The sequence below is a fragment of the Choristoneura fumiferana genome, chromosome 17, assembly GCF_025370935.1.
Source record: "Choristoneura fumiferana chromosome 17, NRCan_CFum_1, whole genome shotgun sequence".
Taxonomy (NCBI): domain Eukaryota; kingdom Metazoa; phylum Arthropoda; class Insecta; order Lepidoptera; family Tortricidae; genus Choristoneura; species Choristoneura fumiferana.
In genome coordinates, this window is record NC_133488.1 from 14,371,675 (window position 1) to 14,393,551 (window position 21,877).

The window sequence follows — 21,877 nt, forward strand, 5'->3', positions numbered from 1 at the left end:
TACCTCTGTCGGCGTGACTGATATGTACGAGTACATTCATGCCAAATTACAGCTTTCTAGTACCAACGGTCTCTGTGCTTAGCCGCGGACAGGCAGACAGACAGACAAACGAACAGACATGGCGAAACTATTTAGGGTTCCTAGTTGACTATAAAGGGAACCCTAAAAAGGATGGCTGCCATTTACATTTATTTGTGCACTCAAGTTTAATTACCGTGGCACTAGTGCGGAAAAGCGGTACGGTAATTAGACAGGTGCACCGTAAAATGAGAATGGCCGATTTTAAGTTCCTCTTTTATTATTTTGTACTTTTCATTGTAAGAATTTTCAATATTGATCACGTATTCGCGCGATGACCTGGCTTAACATTTGTCACAACTCAATTTTGATTACGGTACATTTCTGCTGGACTGATTTTTAGGGTTGCCACAACTAGGTTTGCTTTACATTGGTACTGCTGAGATACTCTGGTCCTATTCTTCGTTCGCTTAGTAGATGTGCCAGAAGGCCCAGAAGTCATTAAGGCGTGCCCTGTAAATACAACGATAATCTAGTTTTTGGTTGTAGCTATATTTACGCGTCCCTTTCTAATTAGCAGACAAGAAACGGAAATAATGGGGTTGTAAGTATTTATTATGATTGTTTTTTCCGCTAGGTACTTGTTTCTAAGTGCCCCGTTTTTTCTTAAGTACAAAAAGGACTAAGTAGTAGTAAGTCCTGCATGACTAAATCAAGATCCTTCGATATTGAATCGCCCAGTGTTTTAAAATTAGATTCACAAATCACAACACAAGTGTGCCCTAAATGTAATTAAATGTGACAGTCCCTTTATTTTTAAAGCGGTTATATAAAGTTTTGTCGAAATGAATACAGTGGCGGCGTGGTAATGTATTCATTTCCCTACAAACAACAGTTAGCCGATGGACCGGCTGCAGAGCAATCAAACTTGCGTCCCTCGGGCCCGTCGCGGCACCACTCTACTACCCATCTAATCATTTTTAGCTGGACAAAACAACAGAAAGACTACTCCGTGCATAATTCATGCCATACTAACTGACCAGTGTCTGCTGCTGCGTAGAGTTTTCAGCGAAATTTTGCTTTTAAACACCCATGCATCTACCGACTAATTACGAGAGAGAGAATTTATTTTTCTCCAATTTGCTTGGAAATGTCCGCCTAACTTTCACAAACATAGTACGCGAAGTTCTTCCTTATAGACTGTCACCCTGACGATTAAATTCCTTCTACCTACCTTTCTTCATTTTAAGTCCTAGTCTAAGTTAATTTAGGAAGAAACAGACAGACAGACAGACAGACAGACAGACATGGCGAAACTATAAGGGTTCCGTTTTTGCCATTTTGGCTCCGGAACCCTAAATATGGCAATAAAAGATAACGTTTCGTGACTTAAAAAAAACGAGTATTGCGGGAAAGTATAAGTACAACAACTTTAAACTTACAAGCCATGCCCAAGCATTTAATTTAATTATGTAATTATTTTGCTTTATTTCCTCGCATTATTGAAGAAAAGCACTATACATATACCTATGCCTCAGCGGAAATGGTAATTCGTGGATTCGTATTTATTGACGACTACTCATCCACGAATTGCTTTTTCCCGGCTTCGGCTTTAATATACCTACCTACTACCTTACCTATCTTAGTAATACTTTTTTTACAGGTTATTATGACACCCATTATACATAATTATGATTACGTGGTGTTAGCAGGTGTTGAGGAATGAGTTAAGATTGACCTAAAGTATATAAATACTTAAATACCAAGTCCACAACAAAACTAAGGTACATAATGTTTCACATTACCGCGTTTTTCACTTATTATTTTTATTGTGCTTGCGTGAAGCTACTTACCTAATAATCTGAAATTTATTTAACTAATATTGCATGAAATACCTATGTCAAACTAATGTTTAATGGTAATAATAGTCATTCCTGCAATGATAAGTAGGTACAGTTACAGTAGTAAACATCTAAATTGATTTGTATAGCTCGATTACGTCACGTTATGCCAATGTACAGTGCAGTAATTGAACTTATATTAGTTTTGAGTTGGAGAACGCAGTTAAGTTGTACGTACCCTTTATTACTTAAGTAATACTGGTATTACAGTTTATGAGTGCAATAAATCTTGTAGACGCATATAACGGTACGCTATTGGTGCTGTGCGGCGATCACTCCGCGGCGGCGGATGCGTTTTCATAGACTGCTCTATGTATCTCTACATAATATATCGCCTATGGCATTAAAACTAAAAACATTTTTTTTAATAAAGCATTAAAACACAGAATATACCGCTATTTTACTGTAGTTACTACTTACGCGTTGTAAACGGTGTAAAGGCGAATGGATAGTCTAGTGGTTAGAGAAACTGAATACAAAGATTATGGTCCTGGTTGCGACCCCAGTTCGGGGCAGATATTTTTGAGAAATATACGAATATTTGTTCTAAAGTCTTGAATGTATAATACGTATTTAGGTATGTTTATCCGTTGTTTAGTAGGTACTTGTGTAGCATATTGGCTGTGCACGACATCAGCGCCACCTAGCGTCCGCAACTTTTTTGGCTCTGATGCTCTGACGTTTTGAAATTTCATCGCGACATTGTGACAAAAATCAAACCTATAACATAACGTATTAATTTATAATACAAAATTACTGTGATACCGTGATTTGGGTGGACAAAAGGTTGTGAATTCATTTTTGGTCATTAAAATTAAGTGAGGTAAGTAAAATTTATTAAAAAAGTGTGTTTTATTTGCGTTATGTCAGGGTTTGTTTACTTCATATTTAGTTGTACTTTTACTGTAAAACGAAAATATATAGCTATCTCATTGGTTTCTTTAAATAATAGTAAAATTTTATAATTGTTCTTTTCTTACATCGCTAGTAATAAATTAAATATTGTTTTAGATCAAAATGAGTATCATTTTGAAGACCGGTTTTGTGAGTATCACTCAATATAAATTTTCAACCACAAACCGTATCATAAGGAAAATTTTTGCTGGACATGTCCGAGATGTAGAGGAATTAAGAAAAAAACAGGAACAGTGTTCAATAATTCAAGCTAGCATCATAACACATAGGTACATCTATTACTAAAATTAGGTAGTTCAAGTCTATACAAATTGCTTTGTTAAAGATAAGATTCATATGAGTATGACAGATGGCAGAGCCTAGATTATTTCTTCTTTTGGCCACTATGAGCGCTGCGATAGATTTTGTTACCCCCACCTAGTACTTCGCACCCTCCCAATAGAAACTTTGCTTAGTTTGGGCCTAGGTCAATTGGAGTAAATTTTGTCCCACGATATTTATTTCAATGTACAAAGCAAAATTTAAGCAGGTTAGGGCACGGCCGGGTAGAGTAGAGAGGTAGAGGTAGAGATAGGTAGAAATCTCTGGAACTGAGTATGATTTTTAATCTCAGCTAGACGCTGACGCTTTTGTCATTTAAAACGCGAGTGAAAGGGACGGTGCGATACGATCTTTGATTTGTGAGTTTCGTTAGTAGCCCCTCTGTGCCGGCACTGGCATCATCGATTGTGCTTGTAGAGCAGCCTCCCAGTGTGCTTTTTTATGACCAGTAAGAGAGATGAGAGGAGAGAGAGATGGATTAGACGAGAGAACGGACGATGCGTAAGAGTTGCGTGTTACTTACTGGTTTAGTCTAGTTATATAAATGATTCGTTTTAAGTATCTAACTAATGCAGCCTATTCAAAGAAAAATTTTAAAATTCAAAATGTTTTCAAATTCAAAATGGTATTATTCAATATGCCATTGTTTTAATAAAAGGTCAATATTGCATTTAATTAGACAAATAATTTTCATTTATTATGCCCTGTGGAGCCAGAACTCGGCTATAGCCGAATTTTCATTGTGTACCATCACTATTACGAGTAGGTACATACGTATGCGTATTTCGGGGTAGGTACATATCTAAGTAGCTATTGAAAGCTTCAGCAGAGTATCGTAGCCAGCCGGAAGAGTTTTACAGTGTGTAGTATAAGTTAACGGCTCGCATAAAATCCATGGCAGGTAACGCATCGACGCATTTACGCGTTCCGCGGCATCAATAATCTATGACGGCGGCGATAATCTACGGTGTCCGCGGTTTATGCGCTAATATCAAACCCTTGCTAATATTTTTGTTAAGGGCATCTTAATTTTGGAATGTGTTTACAATGTAAACACATTCCAAAATTAAGATGTTAACTTTACATGATACATTACGTGTGTTCAGTAGGTTATTTTAATTGAATAAGAATGCTTCTAACTGAACTTAAAGGAGCCTTTGGAGAATATATCCTTCGCAATTTAAATATACAATAACACACAGGAAAAGTACTCGTTCATCTACAAGGGTTGGAAATGTATAGAAGTGTGAAGGTTTGCTACGCGCTACGCGGCGTAGCACCTGCGGCCCGCGTACTCGCGTAGGCGCTTTGAATACGCGGGATCAGATGTAATCAGAAGTGTCAATAACAACTTCTAAGGTAACGGCTTAACTACACCATTTTTATCCCAGTATCCCGTATATCGAACTTAAAATAAACTGGGCGCAGCGCAAAATTTGTTTCAAAACTTTCAATTTAGGTACTAAGATAATTTAAAAAAGTTTATCAAAACAACGTGACTCGAAATGTAATGGATCGAACCAGCAACTAATATCGTGACTGCAAGTTTTCAAGGAGCTGCACGTTTTCGATACCGTAGAAAAAACGTAAAATTATGCAGAGCATAGTGAAGTTAGCGCTGCAAGTTTGAAGCTGGCCGCAAGATGGCGGCCGCAATATGTCCACGGAGCAGCTTTTTGTCACCGCTACTTTCTCATATCGTCGTCTACGGCGATTTAATAAGCGAAACTTGGACTTCGCCCTTCGCTCATTCGATATGCGACTGCTGTCGACAACGCTCCGTCATTTGTCGGTTCGCTTCGCAGACGCGTCCCCACGCTTGCTCTCATTATCGCTTATACACCGATAATAAGTTCTGGTATTATGAAGTAAGTGCTTCAAAGATGTGAAAACTTAGGATAATGAGTATAATAATAATAATAAAAGTTTTTGATAATCTTTGTTTGAGCTTGAGTGCACTACTACACTTGACATTTATTGTGTAAAATTTTCAAAATCTGTGTTTTTAATAGCAGGTAACTGAACGTCGCTCTGCATTTATCTAAGAAGATAAGATAAGAAGCAAAGTGGATTTAGCGAGTCACGTACTCCTGAATGGGAGTGAATAGACTACTGAGCGAAACATCCCACGCACTGAATTGAAAATGATGCGTCACGGGCCTAATTTTAACTTTAGATAGAACTCTATCTGGTACTGTATCTAGAGGGCCGAGTAATCCGCCTTCCGCGCAGGCCTCCACTGTATCCAATTACACCGACCAATACATGTTTAACTTAAGCCTTTGTCACGATGGTTGGACCGGCAAGTCCTACTCGTGCTATAATAATAATTCAATACAAATAAATCTTTGCTTTTTTTTACTGTGAGAAGGAGGTAAACGAGCAGACGGGTCGTCTAATGAGAAATGAGTGAGTACCAACTACCTACTTAAAAAGAGTCTGGTCGTTTCTGGAATAAAGTAGGTACAACCCCTTTTTAGGGTTCCGTAGCCAAAATGGCAAAAACGGAACCCTTATAGTTTCGCCATGTCTGTCTGTCTGTTTGCTCAGGGACTATCAATGCTAGAAAGCTGTAATTTGGCACGAATATAAAATCAAAGGATGGTGAAACACAGGGGGTAAATCTGTTAAAATTAAAATGTATGTCGTGTATGTACCTATACTTTAATTAATTATTTGTCTAAGCTAATAATCGTAGTTTTTTCTGATGGGGTAGGTATTAGGACTTACTTTGCGAAGGAGACGACGATGTCAGCCTCGTCGGAGTTGATTTCGGTGAAGGTGAGGCGTGAGGCTTGCTCCCACACGTCGAGCGCACGCGCAAGCACGCTGCGCGTGCCGTGCGGGCTCAGCAGCGACGGCCGGCGCGACGACGACAGACTGTTGACAACATACAAGATCTTCAAAAACCTGCCAAGAGCGGCCAAGTACATTAAAACCTGCCAATTTCAATCCTAATAATAATATAAACATATTCGGAAAAAGTCAGATCGGAATACGACAGCACCCGAAGTGTCAATCAATTATTGCACACCTACCTATCATGAGTGATGTTTTGATATGGAACTTTATTATTTATAGTCAAATGTCAAAACGGCTGTATGATGAGTAGGTACCGAAGCTAATGTGAGAGGACGATGAATACGGATTTTTCCAATGAAACACGAGCTTGTTTACACTAGTTACTAATTGTGATGTCGTGGTACCTACGATGATATGAATGACCCCTGCTAATGCCATTTCCGATCTTAATTCATTGCGTGTTTTCATGAGTACTTAGTCATGGCAGGTACGGTGACCGGTTCCTTAGTCACGCATCCATCTGATTTAATGTTATGCTTAGGTACAATATCTTTAAGTCGTGGTCGGTTCATTGTTTTTAATTATTAGTGAGTAATAAAATATCATGTTACGAGAGTTAAAATTAAACGTTTCAACCTCAAAACTTGCGGGATGGGAACTCCAACCACGTCATTATAAGCTAATGTCTATTGACAAAGAATCAGGTTACATAATGAAGCCCGGGTATCAAGTTGCGGCCTATAAAGTGGATTTGTTGGATCGGTAGGTTGCAAGTCCAAGACTTGTAATCATGAAGAATATATCATGTCATTTTCACCATTTCACCAAATATATTTGCACCTATTTTGATCGCAACATATCAAGTACCTACGTCTTGCTTGGCAATGATACATAAGTTAGGATTTTAATGTTTAATGCCCACATTAAATGTTTAGGATAAGTTAGTTTTAGTTTTCCTACTAGCCGTTACCCGCGACTCCGCGCAGAATTCATTTATCGCTATACCGTGGGAACTATGTAATTTTCCGGGATAAAAACTATCTAGTGGTTTGGACGTGATGAAGTAACAAACAAATAAACAAACAGACTTACAAACTTTCGCATTTATATTAGTGAGATTATTTTTAACTATTTTGCGTACTATAAGTGCGTTTTTTACTTTTAGGACGTAGGTTGTGGTCATTATCCAAAAGTGTTGATACGTTTCAAGCAGCTATATAAACAGATTCATTTATGGTACGTTTGATTCAACCACTTCTATTAGTGACCTATACCGTGGTGAGCCACCTAGGTTAGATGAGAAAAGCTTTGACTAAGCCACCTCTTCTATCTGAGTGCTTCTGAGTGAGAAAAGCAGTGCGATATCTAAATAGCGATGCTTTGTTATCGGCTGCGCTGCCGTACCGAACCAGGCACGCAGATGACAATCTCAGGCTCACATTTGAGGCCCGAGTGACCATCACCACCCGTCCGCCATAGAACACGTGCAGTGATCCAGAAGACACCAAGGCCACCTGGGGGCCTAACAAGATCTTTCCAGAAACGATCCAAACGCAGAGGCCCTACCAGTATCAATCACTGCACGACCTACAACACAAGATCCAGATTTTTGTCTGGTGTATCAGCCAGCGCGGAAAAAATGTTAAAGTGGACAGGTAATTATCGCCTGCACCCTATAACTAAGATAAAACTCATTTATTTTTGCAGCCAAACCAAGTCCAAAAATACTAGATATATATAGCAAATGAAGTTCATCGGATTATTACGAACAACATGAGCCGATCTAATCAGAGATGTCATTAACTCCGCGCTGTAGGCCCGGATTGAGGGCACGTAGCTGTTAGCAGGGCTTTGGTGCAGGGCACGTGGCCGTGTGTTGCAGCTTCGCCCGTGTACTGCGGTCGCCGGCCTCAGAGTAATGGAATAATCGCATTGTGGACAATTTGAGTGACTCGGTCCTATTTAACGCTGGCTGCGTTTATTACGCGGGATTTATGCGTTGTCATGTACACGAAGCCAGCTCATTACGACTGCTCGTAGTTTTAATTAGAAGTCCAGAGTCGACACATAAAAACTCCGGCATAAAACGGAAAATATACTTTATTATTAAGTGATACATTTTCAATAGTGTCAGCCAACATCCCGCGGGTGCTGCGGTCAACTGTTGGCCATATTTGTGAAAACATTATGCTCGGTGAAATATTGTTTCCGCGAATAATGCGGACTAGCCGCCGCGCCGCGGACAGATAGCAAAGGTCGCTGATTCAGATATTGCACGCAGCTCCATCTGGTTAGGGATATATTGTCAAATTAAAAGCGTGAGTTTAGTTCTTTAATAGCATTACTAAAGTTATTTAATTAGCAGTAATTTATGCGCGTAAGTTCACTGAGCTCTGGCAGTTATTGTTGTCATACAGTAACCGCAGTACAATTAACACTTGATAAAATGATAAAGAGAATATAATTCAGTGTTTTTAATAGGCTAGGCCCCAGGACAGCTCGGCTGGCGGATGGAAACCGCTCCAAATTTATTATTGCCATATTAACATGGCGGCCGTCCGCGCGCACTACATTTATCAGGCCACTGTTAATTGCAAGCCTTGGATGAAATTTGCAACCGCATTTCAATGTTGTTTTGTCAGCTTGAAATAATGACTACCCATTGCCGATAAAGATATATTTTTGTTGAGATTATTTTTACTTTGCAGATAATATTTTATTCAAATTTATGGCATGCGATGTAGAATATGAATATGACAGTAGATACCCACACAATGGCTTATTGTCAGTGGCCGACCGCCCACTTGGTCGACAGCGTCCTTCAAGCGCAGCCCCCGTCAATGTGTGCCAACCTTATACCTTACACTGATTGTCTGATAATCATGTCCACGCATGTTGGCCGCGCACTGGATATTCAGGATAATGATATACGTATTAACCGACAGTCAAAATTAATGTAAGGACGTTAAAACAACCCTGTGATACAAAATGGACAGCTTATTTCAATTTAAGAGTTTTTCTATCAGTAGAACTTAGTTTAGTACTTGCAGAAGCTTTGCAGAAGACAAAAAAGTTAATACTAACTCAAGATTTACATTATGTATATTTTACTATGCTAACCTGCTTTATAACTTTCCTCTGCGTAGTATTCCCGATTCACGTGGCCGAGTTAGTGGTGCTTACGTAAGTTTCTAGGATTTTTGCGGTGCGTTACTTTGTCGAGACGGTTTGAAGGAGTTTATAGGTAAGAGAAGGCATACAACCCGCTTTGTGGGTACGACAAAGTTGCGGGTTGCTGGCCAACGTGACGCGCCGGCCACGTGAGCACGTGCGCCTCCGCAGCCCACGATGGCCGCCGGGGTCAAGTCTCCATGGTGACGACTCTGTATCGACGTAACGCGAAAGAAACCCATGTTGCTCATGCGTCAAACAGGGGCTCCTACTGAGCATGTAAACGAAATCTGACGATTAATTTATTGCCAGCCCCGATTTATTTCACAATGGGCTAGCTCGGCTATCGTGCGGCTCTACCCGAGATTGACGCCCGCATGAGTTAATGAATATCTTTATTCCCGATAAATAACTCTCATCGTAAACTGGCGCAATGCGAGTCCGATACATTAATACGTTTCTGCATAATTTAGCAGAGACGGGAGGCGGGGGCGGGTCGGGCATTTGCGTTTATAGCGTGAAATAATAAAACATGCGATGTCACGACATCATGGGATGTCTTCACAACGAAACGGACATAATCTCGTTACGATGTCGTAACAAAGAGATTTGTAAGCACGCGCTTTATGGTCTGTGTCCAACGAGCTAAAATTTAATTTTCTGAAATAATCTGTCAGCGAACCATTAAAATAATTCGTCCGTACGTAAGTAACATTACGGAGCGGAGTTTAGATTTTATAACCAGTTATAATGTAGGTAAACATCTTCACAGTTTAGACATATCATGCTGGTAAGAATATTTATAACATAGATTTATTAAGAGGTACAAATATACCTACATCATTTAGGCTCATAGTCTACGAGAAACAATTTCAAAGTGGTCAGATTTATATTTCAAAGCTTCTTTTTAGATGTCCGACAGATTGCTTTACTACAATTTGTCTTAGTGACCCGTATAAGCAAGCCGTCTGTGATTGGTCCTTATCATGTCTGCAGTAATGCATTCAGCTCCCCGCCCCGCTGCGCCTCCACGCTCGCGCCTAACATTGTCGTCAAGCGGCGCGGCGGCGAGCAATAGGCATTGATGCTCACCCGGGATTTCAATAGCAGTCTGTCTCCTCAGTATAAAAGGATAAACTTCTGTAGAATTTGAGGAAGCAAGTCTATTGAGATGTGCCAGGAATTTATTCTGTGCTTGATTTAAATCTCTTATATCGTGAGCGGCTATTCTTGTTAAGGTGTCTGTTTTTGATCAAAGTCAAAATATCTTTAATTTAGGCTATACTTAAGAAGCACACATACCATGAGTCAAAAAATCTACCATCGATTGAAGTATTTGGTAACTAAAATTAGCCGAATATTGAATTTAAGATACGCAGCTATTATAAGTATAATACTTATTGTAAGTTTTACAGTTAATCCAAATCAATAATTTTAGCCTGAACAGTGGATAAGACGATAAAAAATATTGCATTAAAAATTTTAAACGTAGTCCAGTCACACGACTAGCCGTCATACTACTTCAAGGCGTACGTCGAATCATAATTGACCTTTATCGTTGTGTTCCTTCGAAAATAGCTCCTTTGAATGTCGGCTGTCGGCCGACGGATCTCACGTGCGCTATTGTGGAGGAAGCATTGACGCTCCTCGGGGATTTGAGAGGATTTCTAGAGAACGCTCTACTATCTGCCTGTGTATAAATGGGGATCAAACACTGTTCACTTAGACATGTTTATGGAGTTTGTGATGATTGTTTGATCTCTCTCAATGGGGAGCGACTCTCCCGGAGCGTTGACACCTCGGTTAGGAACCTATGATATCACATTGACTCAATTGGAAAGTTTCTGTATATTTGTTATGATGAAATTGATGAATTTACGATGATTGATTGGAGCGTAAAATTGTAGAATTAGAAAATGTGGTAGCTGCAACGTGGCAGTGTTTGCTGGAGGCGGAATTAAGTCGAGAGTAACGTTGTTATGACGATAAAGGTATTCCGGCCGCTCCGTGCGGGCATTTTCCGCACGAGCACTGCTACCAAATTGAAACGATTTTTCAGTGGCATGATTGCATCGGCGATCAGCGTTAGTGCGATGCTATTCATACCTGTGTTGTGTGATGTTGGGAAAAATCGGGTTGGCCGGATATCGTGATTTTTACCGCGATTACCTGATATGGCTGAAAAATCCGACACGATTTTCCTAGTCCCTTATAAATGCTACTCACACGCTCGACGCGGGTTTCAAAATACAGTCACGCTTTTATTAGGACCACGTAGACTTTTTTGTAACGAAACATGTTCGAGTTCAATGATTAAAGTAACAATCAGTTTAGTTTTATTATAAGTAAACTAGTTCGGTAAATTTGTTGACACTTGTAGCCAACCAAGGAATTCATTTACAGCTCAGGATGCTAATGGCCGAAGGCAGAAGGCAATGGTCACATTGACTTGTAGGTAAGTGCAAGAAAAATCCTGCGACGCGACGTCGTCGTAAGCAAACGCATTTGATGCAGTCATTTGAGCTAATTGAGCCAAAAATGGTAGGCGAGACTGACGATTTGATCTAAATTTCGTAGCTTATCCCCCGGTTAGCTTGGTTCGTAATAATCTGGTTTGATTCGTAACACCCCAAGTCAGCAATAATTATATGTATTTCGATTTGCAGTCAGTCACTTATCGCTTGTCACGTTTATAAAACAGAAGCCTGATACTCAGCTTGGGTTTTTTCTAGTGTAAGACTGGCTATAAAAATGCTTACCTAACCACTTGCTCGGGGCGGGACTATAATAAAATAATAATCAAATAAAAAAAGTATAAGTAATCGAATTTTAGCACTGTTTAAAATAACGAATTTAATTGTGATTTAAGTAAGCTTGAAGTATCTAACTTAAATAATGTTTGTCCTCATAAGTAAATATATATACCTAACCTACACAATCCAAAGTATAACCTATAAAATCTAATCTCAAAAAATAATCTCTAAAATCTAATCTCTCTAACGGCTGCAAATATTAATATGATAAGTACCTACAAGTATTAACTCTTAATAGCCATGAAAGTTTCTAGTTATAAGAGCCCTGCTGGGTGCATTGAAGAAGTAGTTGGGCGCGATGGGAACTTTTATATGAGTTGGCTGAACTAAAAGACATGTAATTGGATACTGGAAACTGCTGCCGCAAGACCGGCTACGACGGAGGGAGGCGTTATGACGCTTATTTCATTTATGAAACTGTAATTTTTGCTTAAATAATACTATTATATAAATTACACGACTTGTTAGTGGGTATAACAAGTTTAATGAGGCAATAATTGATGTTTTGGTTCCCGATTTGTCAGTTTTTTATTTAGAAGCTTTTATTTAGTTTCACCTGTCCCGTTGTCTGTCTGTCCAGTAGTCGGATTGACTTGAAATTTGGCATACTTATGTAAATCACGCGTGATAATCTAATACAATAATCTAGTAGTGACATCCTGGTAGTCCAGCCAGAATCGTCTACGCAGGACGGAGCTCTTCAACGGTTAATACCTAGCATCGATTTGAAATTTGGTATGCAAATGTAGTTTGGGTGACAACGCAAGTACAGTAAAAAAAAAGTACAGTCAGCAAAAAAGCTTGTATTCAAATGTTTTTTTTTGGTTAGGTTATTTATTTTATTACGAGTATTTTACTGTAGGTACTAAGTATCATAGATTCGTATTACTTACTATGTTTTGTTTTTATAGTTTTACACAGTTTTTGTATGCCGTTCAAAAACAAGCTTGCACCTACTATTTAATATCGAAAAATTCGAAACCCTTTTAAAATTATTTTTAGCGTGGTATACCTACCTATGAACATGATTATATCTCGACATTTTATGGTTCCTTTAAATATGAATGAAACTTAAAATGTTTCAACAGATGTAAGAGTATGTTTTGGAACATTACCAACTAATTTCTGCTCTCCTATCATGTCCCTCTTTATCATAAACGATTGCACTTTTAAATATCAGGCACATTTTCGTGAGGGACGGCTTTTATATTGCCAATATGTCTCTTTAAATTTTGTTTAATAGTTCATCTCAACTAATTTGGTGTCTTTGTTAACAAATCTTAATCTTTCGTATGTTCAAGCACAACTCGTGCAAAGTTAATGTTGTCGTTTTTAGGGTTCCGGAGCCAAAATGGCAAACGGAACCCTTATAGTTTCGCCATGTCTGTCTGTCTGTCTGTCCGTCCGCGGCTTTGCTCTGGGACTATCAATGCTAGAAAGCTGTAATTTTGCTCGGATATATAAGTAAACTATGCCAATAAAATGGTACAATTTAAAATTAAAAAAAAAATATTTTAGGGTTCCTCCCATAGACGTAATGTGGGGGTGTTTTTTTTTTCTCATCCAACCCTATAGTGTGGGGTATCGTTGGATAGGTCTTTTAAAATCATTTGGGATTTGCTAAGACGATTTTTCGATTCAGTGATTTGTTTGCGAAATATTCAACTTTAAAGAGCAAATTTTCATGAAAATCGAGCGTCCCCCCTCCTCTAAAATCTAAACCGGTGGGTGGAAAAATTTGAAAAAAATCAGGATGGTAGTAAGTATATCAAAATTTCAAGGAAAACTATAACGGCTAAGTTTGCTTGAGAATTATTAGTAGTTTATGAGTAAATAGCAGCCTAAGGTATAAAATATATCTAAACTTGGAAGATTTTTTATTTTATTTGACTGGATGGCAAACGAGCAAGTTGGTCTCGTGATGGTAAGAGATCACCGCCGCCCACAGACACCTGCAACACCAGGGGGATTGCAGATGCGTTGCCAACCTAGAGGCCTAAGATTCCAAGATTCAAGATTCCGTATAAAATACGAAATCCTTAGCAAAATATTACTTAATTTTTTCGTAATGGCTACGGAACCCTATTTTGGGCGTGTCCGACACGCTCTTGGCCGGTTTTTCTATTTTTATTCTCCTCTGTATGAAACGGGTATTGAGACTAACAAGTTTATTTAGAATGCAAGTTTTTTATGTATTTGTTACATACGAAAGACTATTCGATTTTTAAGTATTGCAATATGTTTCAAGAATGTATTGAAACTTTTCTAAGCATATTGGAGAGTTTGCGATTTTGTTCATCTTTAAAATAGCGGAGCGAGAAGGTGCTCGGCGAGAGAAGTCGTTTCACGCGATAACCGCCGGATGCGATGCCGGGCTTTATAAATATTCGCGCAGGTTTTCCTTTACACTTAGATTAGAGGGCGACACTGAAGTAGAGTAAACATTTTGAGTTTTTAAGAAACAACTTTGCTTTCTTACAACATTTTTTTGTAATTTTATAAATTTTCTAAGAGTATTTTTTGCTGTTTTAAATAGCTACTATTTTTTTAAAACCGAAGTCCCTTGATAAAAATAAAATAAAACTACGACTACGTTTACGAAATCTATCTATTTATATCTCTATTCTCGAATGTTTGTGACCAAACTCCTCCAAAAATGGCTTGACCGATTTTTATGATTTTTTTTGTGTATATTCGGTAGGTCTAAGAATCGGACGTAAGCTATTTTTCATACCTCTACGCGGACGGAGTCGCGGTCAACAGCTAGTATACATACATAATATTAAGTAAGCATGTGTAATGGCACTTAAGTAAAGACTTTCTTTATCCACCCAATAACCCCTTTGGCTAAGATAACCGTCCCGTTTGAGTCCCGTGGCACTCTTGCGCCGCGCTCGAGAGTCCAAAGTTATTTTTACAGCGACGCGCTAAAAGCGTTTGTCTTGAATTAAAGTGTTAAACAATTGAAGTTTTACACTTGAAGGTAAAAGGGCCAGCTTGATAGGCAAATGACTGCTTTGTTTATTTTTAATCATAATCATAACCGCATTTTTTGATATTCACAGGTGCTTGTTTATAGCCTAAGTTAAACAAAGGTATATTTGACTTTGACTTGGACTTTAAATGTGATTCATCTTTATAAGTAAATTGTACCTATGTAAATGTTGACTAACAATTGAAGGCAATAAAGTAAACAAGGTACTATTAAGTATTCCGAGCAGCGCTGCGTCAGCTCATTGCGGAAATAACTAGTGGATTAGTGGCAGGTCTCCGCGCGGAGAGATATATCCGGCGGAACTGCGCGGAATTACTTCCCGCATGGCTGGGATGCACCGCGCCGCAGCCGCAACGACCTCCAGTTGCCGAGCAATCCGAGACATCGCCACGGCAACTCCCAGCGACTGTCATGACGCTTCTCGCTCCAATCGCAGTCACTTGATTCATTAGAACCAAAATTCCCACGGTTCATTACGATTCCCCAGGATTCCCGACGTACATTAGAAATACTCGGCGGGAACGGATCCTGGACGTAAATAAGTGATTAACGCAGTTGGGATTGTTTTCAGACGCTCTGGCTGCCGGTGCCAGCGCTGCAACGACATAGTTGAGACTTTTGATGCATTTAAAATGAACTGCCCCGCTGCTGTCTCGAGTCAAGTTGACACGTTAAAGTTCCATTAGGAAAGAAACTACACGGTGTGCCTTTATTTTATCTTTTTTAACAATGAAAATGTCTTCAAACATTTCAAAATTCAAACGGTCCTTCTTTAAAGTATTCATAAAAGCCATGAGTGTTTTTATCATTTCTCAAAAAAATATTTAGCATGAATGGAAACTTTTTAACGCGAATTTCTATAAAAGCGCCTGCCTTCGAGTTCTTTTGCACTTACTCGTAAGCTGAATTTTATTACATCGCTGCGAAAGAAGGTAAACGCAATCCAAGGTATTAATCTGGATCACACGAGTTCTATTGAAGCTTTTGAACTTGCCGGTAGCTCATCAACTACCTTTTGAACAGTAATCCTAGATCATCTCACTATGGGCGATAGGTATTATGAAATTCTGGTAGTTTTTTTATTGCCTATTAAGTGTAACGGGATTCTTCGAATCTTTTCCGATCAGAAAGGGAGAGAGATTAATAAGGAAACTTTCAATAATAACGGGTTGCTAACCCATAATATAATCAGTGAGCAGTGAAGGCTTGCCGGCTGAGTTCCCTAGTCGTAAAGGGATTAGGCGAGGCATGGCCGGCCCAGCGTGCTTGCGGATCCCGTGATAGCGTTATCACGGAATCTTTGTTAGTTATTGGCGGTAGGAAGTTGGCAGTTGGTTTAGGGACTAAATGGACCCGCACGTCCGGACAAACATCGTGCAAATTCGCAACTCAAACAAGTTTAAGCAAATTTATAACTTCTGGATTGGAAGCGGCTGTTGCCGTCTTGAGCTACGAGCTTCACACATTGCCATCGGTGCGTCAAGAGTTTCACGTGTTTATTCGAACATCATACTAAGGTATTTGATTTATGAAGCCAACTTTACAAGTCACTAAATGATTTAACATTTTCTCCTTTATTCACAGTTTTATGATATTATTTTCTCAGAAATTATGTATCATTTGGAAAAGCTAAGTAAAATGCTTCACCTACATTTTTCTAAAGAATTTTATGATGCAAAACAAGCAACCGTTTTTTGAACAATAACTGTAAAAGATAAGATTAACTCTGCAAGCGTATTGGAATATCAAAAGCATTTCAAACGGCAACAACTGTAATTTGAAAGCGGAAATTCGTTTAATGACAACGTGCCGGTAAGATATTGGAGGGGAAATGATATGAAAATAGTTTCCTTATAACATTCGAAGCACGGTGGGATATAAAGAGGTAGCGTAGAGCGTCGGCCGCGCTACGGGCGCGGCGGTTGCTGGTTTCCTCCGTGTGTGTGCAAGTCTTTATGTCTCGGTTGTTAAGATAAAAAGGAGTGAAGACTTTTTATTCTTAATTTTCTAATCGAAAATAATTTAAAACGATCTAGTACGATTTTTTTTACCATATTTCGTGAGGTCATCAGAGAGACAAAACCCCCAGTGCTTTCGGACGGCCTTTTTCATGATTAAGTAAGTTCATATATCAGTGTGCAAGATTCTTTAACGTTAGGCCAAAACTTTCCTAAGAATCATTCTACCAGACCCATTAAGATCTATCAAATTTATTAATAAGTATAATTTATATAAAATGTTTTATCAGAATTTGTATTAGGCGACATTTTACTATTTACTACGTGACATTACTCTAACCAACACTAAATCAAAGCAGATTACCTAAAAGAGTAACAAAGTATGGTAAAATTAAACTTTCATAAAACTGTATCGCTTTCATTGCAGACTTATTTTCAGTGTTCAGAGCGCACCGAGCTTGAGTGTCGTTACGTAAAAGAATATTATCTCAAGTCGGGCAAATACAGTGGTAGAGTGATACGAGGGGCACTCCGCTCCGGCGCAAGGGTGCATGCCCGGAGGGCGCCGCCCGAGGTGCTTGCCCGCGCTAGCACTCTTTGTCTTCCCTCCTAGCCTTAGTCCCGACTAGTGACCCTAAATTATGTTAGTAAGGCAATAGATACGGACACGATGCGGTGTTTATGCCGTTCTGAATGCTGCTGGACGTTTCTCTTTAAACTCCTTAAGGAAGTAGATACGTCCCGGTTCATTGGCCTATCAATAATTAATAGTATTGGAATATTTTTATGCGCTCATTGAACTCTACGAGTAATTTGAAATGAACCACGAGCTCTTTCTTACAAGTTAGATGGTAAATTCTATGTCATGAAAATGTAGTATAATATAGCAGAGCAGAGATAGTGGAAGTAATAAATTATTTGTATTCCGAGGACAAATCTTGTATGATCGGGTTCGCAACGGCATCCTGGGACACCGTCGATTCTGTGCATGTGCAATGATATTGCTTGTTTGCAGATTACTGGTTTTGAAAAGTACCTATGGATATTCTATTCAAAATTGGAACACGAAAATAAGTTTTACACAAGGTTGTTACCACCTCCAGCGGGCATCGATGTCAGAGTTGCATAATAATAACGTTCTGAGATGGCGTTGACCGCGAGGTGAACGAACACGGTTCAACAGCACGCTGCAAGGGTCGCCGGTAAGGTCGTCGCCGGCAAAATGCAGTTCCTTTGTTATGTAACGTTACTCTACTTACAACACTTGCAGTTATACTGACAACGAATGGGTTTTATAGTCCGCAGTTTCGCTATATTGAGGATACATTTCTGCTAGAATGAATTAGTTCAGGACACTATATATCCTTTAGTAGATAAATACTGGAAAATCGTAATAAAAATAAAGACTACAGCATTTTCACACATTTTAGCGTAGGTAAGTAATATCTCCTCCCACAATGATTCGGATTTTAACATAGAACAGGACCCAGGCTGGCACTGAGAACTTAGAGAGATTTATGCCACGAATGCTAACGGCAATGGCGGTTAAATTTGATAGATCATAAAACTTTTAAAGTGCCTTATCGTCGATGTATATACCCTTACGTTAAAATGTAAACTATAATAGTAAAAAGAGTATACAGAAGTCGTAAAGATCTCAGCACGTAGCCCGCGAGTGCAATACGGAGTGCACTGCGCCCTATTCCAACCAGCCATAAAGGAATCAACTTATCATAATATTTTTCAAGTATTACGTTTTCCAGACTTGCGGGCTTTCAAATCGGCGAGTATTTATCATTTGTTGGTTTTGTCGATTTAGTGTACCACTTGCACATTAAGCGGACATTGTCGGGGTGAAACAAGCAAGAGATTCGAAGTTGTTTAGTAGCGCAGTTAGTTTTATTTCAGCAGAGAAGGGGGAACGAAAAATGTAAAACACATAAAACAACCCAGTTAGCGTTTACATTTGACTTGAGTGAGCGCTTTATGCAGTCAGTAGACACTTTAGTGCGAACACATACTCGTACCTAATATAGTCGTCGTTGTAGGTATATATAATTTCCTAGTTCTTATTCATTCTTCAAACCCACGCCTTCAAAGCTGGTTTACTAATTACAATTTCAAACTCTCTTTTGAAATCAAAACGAACATCGATCAGTGCGTTAACAAAAGTGTAAATCACATTTTTGAATTAAAAACGTTGCTTGTAATATTCCATTTTGTCTCGAGCGCGGGCGGTGCACAAAGCCTACCTATTTCGTATTCGCTTCCTCACTCACCTGGAAAGGAAAGAAAAGAACATGTTAATTAAGAGCCACTGAAACAAAATTGATATCGCTGGGAACGGCGCCTCTGCCGCCATTGTTAGCGGATACCAACAGTTGGATGTTTTCAGTAAGAAAATAAACAATCGCATCTTCTTTTATAGGAATTATATATTTTTCTTGAATAGCATTAAGGAATCATTTAATGAAATCAATACGTACAATAACTTGTTAGAAATATGAATAACGAAAATATGGAGAATAAAGTGTCAGACTTTGGATCCTGCATTAATAAGTTTCTAAATAAAATGTTGTCGAGATTGTTAAAATTCAGAGGCAAATAAAATGATAACGATGTACGAGGCTTCGGCGCCGGCCGGCGGTGGCAGTGGCGGGGCCCGTGCTATGCCAAACGAGCCTGAAACGTTCATCTCATTAACACGTAGCGCGGTGATATTTAGGGAGCGGCTGCGCCGCGCGCGGTGAGCCGCGAACTAGCATTTGGCAGCGTGCGCGCACCACAGCCGGCTCTGTAAACTAAACAACTCGTAAAAGTGTAAAAGTCGTAACGATAGCGGCGGAGAGCACTGCCTAATATGAGCGGCGGCTGGAGCCGCGCCAGTCGGGCTCATTATCAGATGGGACGTTTCGGGCGCAACCCTTTCGTTTTACGATTGGCCTCTAATTACAGCAGCGCTCAAGGCGGCACGCTTTTTCAGTTGATACGAGTACAGAGTGCTCGCTTTGCCAAATAGACATATTTACCGCCACTAGCCAAATCGTTTACCGCGGTTCGACGGCTACGTACTGAGAGTCGGCTGCCACCACTATCAGCTACAATTTTGCGATATGAAAAAAGTCTCGAAAAATTTCGCGACCGCCGCAATAACAGAGAGCTCTGGTTTACGAGAGCCGCTGATAAAGCCGGCGAGGCTCGCAGTGTGCGGGTCGCCTTAACGACGTGTTGCCAATTTATGCCGCGCGATAAGCAGAGTTTGTTTAGCCTACGGCGGCGGGAGTTACGAGCCGAATCACGGCGGCTTACAACTTCACTACACGCGTAGGCTGCATTTTCTGTTATAAAGTTAACGATAAAATCATCTTTGCCTTTCAAGTGAAAAAATAGGAAGTGTTAGAGAAACGAAACAATGTCAGAGAAGGATTTGTAATTCTATCCCTCAGCGAAGACGGTATAGTCAGCATTTCTCTCTTTGATTCAGTACCTATTGAATTGAGTAACATATATATTCTGTAATAAGATGCTGGTTGTACAATCGGAGGCGGAATACCAGCTGAAATTACATGGAATCGCTCGCAGAGAATATTAGTATGCCGCTGCGGATCGCCATCGGAATGAGTCGACGTGATACCGACGCCGACAGCGTCGTCTCGCTAAGTCAAAATTTACTAACATAAATCCAATTATAATATCAGTAGAAGACAATTATTGCATAAATTGTTAAGATAACGTAAGGAAATTATGTATGTAAATGCGTACTTAATGTAATACATATGCCTATTAAAGCTGAAAATGACTTTAAAACGATATACATGAGTCATACCATACCAAAGCGAGCGATGCCTAATTTTTCTCTGTAATAGGAGGATTTAAAGTGCGACGACATATAATGATTGAGTATTATTCCGCGGATATCATAAACCTTTTTAGGAGGAAATCGGCCGATGAAAGATGAGGCCTTTTGTCGGTGACTCCAAACACAGCGCGTGACGGGCATGGGATATATGGCAGTGAATTTGGCTCGTAATCCCGCTATATCGCCGGGAACATGACAGGCATCGATGACTTGTATTATGTATACCTAATATGTGCCGCGTCTCGCAACATTCGTGGTCATCGGGCCGTCGTAACTAGCATAACGCATACCACGGGACGAGTTGCACGGATTATCTACATGAACAAGATGTTTTTAGGGTTCTGTACCTCAGTTGGAAAAACGGAACCCTTATAATAATAATTAAGTGATTTTACTTTGTTTTCCATCTGTCTGACAGTCTATCTGAGCATCTTTCAAGGCCCTTTTCTTCAAGCACGCGAGGAGTTATCAATCAAGCTGAAATTAATGTCAAATACTCAGGTCTACTACCCCTTGGAGCAGTGAAATAATCAAACTTCTAAGTCAAGGCAATCAAAAGATATAGTTATTAAACAAGTGTTTCCATACAAATTGCTTGATTACGAATAACATTAAAAGTTCCTAATAAAACATTTTAATTCCTTTTTATATGCGTTATGTATACATTGATGTCACCAGATTACAATAAATGTGTTTTTTTTTTCAAAATTAGTAACAACTACTAACAATTAAATGATAAAGATAATGGGCAAAGATGGGCTATGTATGTCCGATATCTAGCAGCTCTATCTACAGCCGATGTCTACAGACATTGACTTAGTTCAAGTTGGGTGTGTCAATTTATTGTATACTAAATAGCTGTTGCCCGCGACTTCCACTCCAAAGAATTCGTTTATCACCTGCCCTCGGGAACAACTAAGGTATTTGGAATAAAAGATATACTATTATTTAATATGGTTTTCTAATATGATGTATGTAAAATTTCATGGCAATCGATTCGGTAGTTACGACGTGGAAGCGGAACATACATACATTCATTTATAATATTAGTGAGGATTTAAAAGTAGTGTTTGGATAGATATTTTTGTTACTTTATCAGCTCTGAAATACTGAATAGATGCTTA

General features: G+C 39.3%; 1 protein-coding gene across 1 annotated transcript in view; it reads right to left on the bottom strand.

Moving 5' to 3' along the window:
• Mmp2 (Matrix metalloproteinase 2) overlaps positions 1 to 21,877 on the bottom strand; it is a 164,752-nt gene that overhangs the window by 9,163 nt on the left and 133,712 nt on the right. Inside the window, exon 5 of the mRNA XM_074100612.1 lies at positions 5,886 to 6,035. Within this exon, the coding sequence (XP_073956713.1) occupies positions 5,886 to 6,035 (150 nt within the window). The remainder of the gene's footprint in view (positions 1 to 5,885; positions 6,036 to 21,877) is intronic.